The sequence below is a fragment of the Babylonia areolata genome, chromosome 25 (genome assembly GCF_041734735.1).
Source record: "Babylonia areolata isolate BAREFJ2019XMU chromosome 25, ASM4173473v1, whole genome shotgun sequence".
NCBI lineage: Eukaryota > Metazoa > Mollusca > Gastropoda > Neogastropoda > Buccinidae > Babylonia > Babylonia areolata.
This window is the reverse complement of record NC_134900.1, coordinates 29,889,870-29,894,869: the sequence shown is the minus strand read 5'-3', so window position 1 is coordinate 29,894,869 and position 5,000 is coordinate 29,889,870. Positions and strand designations below refer to the sequence as shown.

General features: G+C 48.7%; 1 protein-coding gene across 1 annotated transcript in view; it reads left to right on the top strand.

Moving 5' to 3' along the window:
- The window catches only part of LOC143299605 (uncharacterized), a 91,063-nt gene that overhangs the window by 14,924 nt on the left and 71,139 nt on the right, over positions 1-5,000 (top strand). Inside the window, exon 2 of the mRNA XM_076612893.1 lies at positions 4,482-4,602. Coding sequence (XP_076469008.1) covers positions 4,482-4,602 — 121 coding nt within the window. The remainder of the gene's footprint in view (positions 1-4,481; positions 4,603-5,000) is intronic.

Sequence of the window (5,000 nt, the reverse complement as noted above, 5' to 3'; positions counted from 1 at the left end):
ATGCTGTTGTGACGAAGCAGACTTTGTTTCTTCATAGCCTTTTTTGTGTTAGTTTTATTTATTTATTTATTTATTTATTCATTTATCTTATATCATTGTTTCTTTGACGGAAAAAAGCGTTTGAGAAACTACACCTACCTGCACTGACTGTTGTGACGTTAGAACCGACACTGTTTCTTACATACTATTAATTTTTTTAAATTTTTTTTTAGGGTGTTCCTTTTTGTCTTGTTATTGTTTCTATGACGACACAGCGTTTGAGGAAACTATACCTACCAAAAAAAAAAAAAAACCCAACAAACCTACGCTGTCACCATGGCGTAGTAAAGACCCAAGTTAGTTATTTCATCACAGCACTAGTTCAGGTGTGCTTCTTTTCTCGTGTCATTGTTTCTTTGACGACGAAAGGGTGTAGTTGAGTGTGGGGGAGGGGGTGGGGGGGTGGGGGGGGAGGGGGAGGGAGGGGGAACTACCTACATACTACTACACCGCTGCTGTGGGCGTGGTCTTATTGGGCGAAGGGGAGGTTAGGGTGTGTGTGTGTGTGTGTGTGGGGGGGGGGGGGGGGGGCGGGGTGTTAAAAAAGTCAACACTGACGAAGGATCCGTCGCCTACACTACTAGTAAGTGGTGAGCTATTATTGTCAGCCAATGCGACTCCCCGAGTCAGGGATTTTTTTTTTTTTTTTTTTTTTTTTTTTTTTTTGTAGTGGTAGTAAGTTCAGGTTTGACCTTTAGTGTTTGGGGGGGGGGGGGGGGGGGGGTGGGGGGGGCAAATCATTCCCAACACCCCCTTGTGCACTCTCATTAGGCTTCTGCTTAATCCCCCACACCCCACCCCACACACCCCACTCACCCACCCACCCACTTCCCCTATCCGCTCCGACCCCCTCCGACACCCCGCCCACCCACACTCTCTCACTTCCTTCCTCCTCCATTTCACTGTGTGTCTTATACCACGCCCCTCTGTTTTCTTTCTTTTCTTTTCTTTTCTTTCTTTCTTTCTTTTTTTCCTTTTAAGTCCCGTTAGGTTCCAGTCCTGTTTTTTTTGTTTTTTTGTTTTTGTTTTTGTTTTTTGTCTGAGGTCATTTTGACGGAGGGGGGGGTTAAGTGTCGCGCGAACGAAAGTCCAGTTTGTGAAAAAACGTGTTGGTTGGGAGTTCCTTGGTTACCAAATATAGTGCATGACTGCTTTGGTTTCTCGCTGTCTGATCGTGACGGAGACGACAACATGTCATGACGCACACGCTCTCACATTATGCACATTATGACATACACACACGGGAGTGGGCGCGCGCGCGCGCACGCACACACACACACACACACACACACGCGCGCGCGCGCGCACGCACACACACACACACATACACACACACACACACACGCGCACGCACGCGCGCGCGCACACACACACACACACGTTGTGACTCACATTGTACACAAAGGGACGAAGGCGAGGAGATTTGTGTTGAACTATTTGCTTGTGTGTGTGTGTGTGTGTGTGTGTGTGTGTGTGTGTGTGCGTGCGTGCATGTACATGTTGTGTGCGTCCGTGAGATAGAGATATGACTAGAAAGATAAACACAGAGACTGCCGGAATGTCCACACACACCTACACACACACACACACACACACGCACGCATACACACACACACACAACACACACACCAACACACACACACACACAAGTCCACACACACGCACACACGCACACACACACACACACACACTCCGCTAACCGCCAGCCAGAACAAAGGAATGCCGCCAAGTGACATGTTCAACGTACCATACAACAGCTAAACAGCCCAGGACACGGATTGAATTACAACAACAACAACAACAACAACAACAACAACAACAGTGCACGTAGCCAGCTAGACACGTTGGGCATTTTTTCTTTGCGTGGAAACCGGATCAGAGTGGTACATGGTAGGTAGTTAGTTGGGCAGTGAAACGTGGGGGCGGTGGTATTAAAAAGTGTGGGGAATTCCCGACTTTTGTGTGTGTGTGTGTGTGTGTGTGTGTGTGTGTGTGTGTGTGTGTGTGTGTGTGTGTGAATCCGTGTTGAGTACTTCGCAAGCTTTTTCTCTGACCTTAAAAAAAAAAAAAAAAAAAAAAAATATATATATATATATATATATATATATTTTTTTTTTTATTTTTTAGTCTGTCTCAGTTCGTCTGTCCGTCTGTCTCTGTCTTTGTTTCACTCTGTCTGACTCTATCTTTGTCTTTTCAAAGCCTGTCTGTGCGTCTTATTATGTCGTGTTCATTCTCTTTTCTTTCCCTTTTGTGTGCCTTCTCTCTCTCTCTCATAGTCGCCCTAGTAAGTCTCAGCGTCTCACTACCTTTAGTGTTTGGGGGGGGGGGGGGGGCGGGGGTGGGGGGTGGGGGGGGCAAATCATTCCCAACACCCCCTTGTGCACTCTCATTAGGCTTCTGCTTAATCCCCCACACCCCACCCCACACACCCCACTCACCCACCCACCCACTTCCCCTCTCCGCACCCCTCCACACCCCTCCCCCGCACCCCCCCTCCGACACCCCGCCCACCCACACTCTCTCACTTCCTTCCTCCTCCATTTCACTGTGTGTCTTATACCACGCCCCTCTTTTTTCTTTCTTTTCTTTTCTTTCTTTCTTTTTCTCCCGTTAGGTTCCAGTTTTTTTTTTTGTTTTTTTTTTTTTGTCTGAGGTCATTTTGACGGAGGGGGGGGTTTAAGTGTCGCGCGAACGAAAGTCCAGTTTGTGAAAAAAAAGTGTTGGCTGGGAGTTCCTTGGTTACCAAATATAGTGCATGACTGCTTTGGTTTCTCGCTGTCTGATCGTGACGGAGACGACAACATGTCATGACGCACACGCTCTCACATATGCACATTATGACATACACACACGGGAGTGGGCGCGCGCGCGCGCACACACACACATACACACACATACATACACACACACGCGCGCACACACACACACACACACGTTGTGACTCACATTGTACACAAAGGGACGAAGGCGAGGAGATTTGTGTTGAAGTATTTGCTTGTGTGTGTGTGAGTTGTGTGTGTGTGAGTTGTGTGTGCGTGTTGTGTGTGTGTGTGTGTATGTGTGTGCGTGCGTGCGTGCGTGCGTGTGTGTGTATGTGCATGTGTGCGTCCGTGAGATAGAGATATGATCAGAAAGATAAACACAGAGACTGCCGGAATGTCCACACACACACACACACTTACACACACACCTACACACACACACACACACACGCACGCATACACACACACAAGTCCACACACACACACACAACACACACAAGTCCACACACACACACACACACTCTGCTAACAGCCAGCCAGAACAAAGGAATGCCGCCAAGTGACATGTTCAACGTACCATACAACAGCTAAACAGCCAGGACACAGATTGAATTACAACAACGACAACTACAACAACGACAACAACAACAACAACAACAACAGTGCACGCAGCCAGCTAGACATGCTGGGCATTTTTTCTTTGCGTGGAAACCGGATCAGAGTGGTACATGGTAGGTAGTTAGTTGGGCAGTGAAACGTGGGGGCGGTGGTATTAAAAAGTGTGGGGAATTCCCGACTTTTGTGTGTGTGTGTGTGTGTGTGTGTGTGTGTGTGTGTGTGTGTGTGTGTGTGAATCCGTGTTGAGTACTTCGCAAGCTTTTTCTCTGACCTAAAAAAAAAAAAAAAAAAAATATATATATATATATATTTTTATTTTTATTTTTTAGTCTCAGTCTCAGTTCGTCTGTCCGTCTGTCTCTGTCTTTGTTTCACTCTGTCTGACTCTATCTTTGTTCTTTTCAAAGCCTGTCTGTCCGTCTGTATGTATGTCGTGTCTCATTCTCTCTCCCTCTCTCTCTGTGCCTCTCTCTCTCACTCACTCACTCAGTCTCTGTCTCTCTCACTCTCTCACTCACTTACTCACTCATTCTCTCTCTCTCTCTGTCTCTCTCTCTCTCTTTCACTCACTCACTCACTCTCTCTCTCTCTCTCTCTCGTGTGTCTTGTCTCTGTCCCCCTCCCCAACCCCCCCCCCCTCTCTCTCTCTTTCGCGCGCGCGCGTGTGCGTCTGTCTGTACGCGCGCGCGCGCGCGCACGCAGTGACTTTAGTACACAATACAATGCAATACAATGCAACACACCAAACTACAACCCAACCCAACAAAACCTATCCCAACCCAACAAAAAAAAAACCCAACCCAACCAATCAAAACCAAACTCGACCCAACAAAACCCAACCCAACCAATTAAAACCAAACTCAACCCAACAAAACCCAAACCAACAAAAACCCAACCCAACAAAACCCAACCCAACAAAACCCCAGTCCATTAAAACCCAAAACTCAACCCAACCCAACAAAACCCACACCAACACCAACCCCTCAGCTCTCCACGGACAGTGACTGAAGTGAAGTGAAATGAAGTGAACGTGTTTCCCGTGCCCCCCCCCACACACAGGTGGCCATCAAGTACGTGAAGAAGACCAAGATCCAGGACGAGAACGACCTCAACCGCATACGCCGGGAAATCCGCATCCTCACCAGCCTCCGCCACCCCCACATCGTCAACATCCGGCAAGGTGAGTCACAGCTGGAAGTGGAGAGAGAGAGAGAGAGAGAGAGAGAGAGAGAGAGAGAGAGGGAGGGGGTGGAGAGAGAGAGAGAGGAGGGGAGAGAGAGGGTGAAGATGGAGAGAAAGAGAGGGGGAGAGAGAGAGGGTGGTGGTGGAGAGAGGGGGGGTGGAGAGGGGGAGAGAGAGAAAGAGAGAGGGGGTTGGGGGGGGGGGATGGAGAGACAGAGAGAGGAGGGGAGAGAGAGAGAGAGTGGAGATGGAGAGAAAGAGAGAGGGGGGGGGGAGAGAGAGAAGGGGGTAAGATGGAGAGAGAGAGAGAGAGGAGGGGAGAGAGAGAGGGTGGTGCCGGTGGAGATGGAGAGAAAGACGGAGAGAGAGAGAGAGGGGGGGGGCGAGATGGAGAGA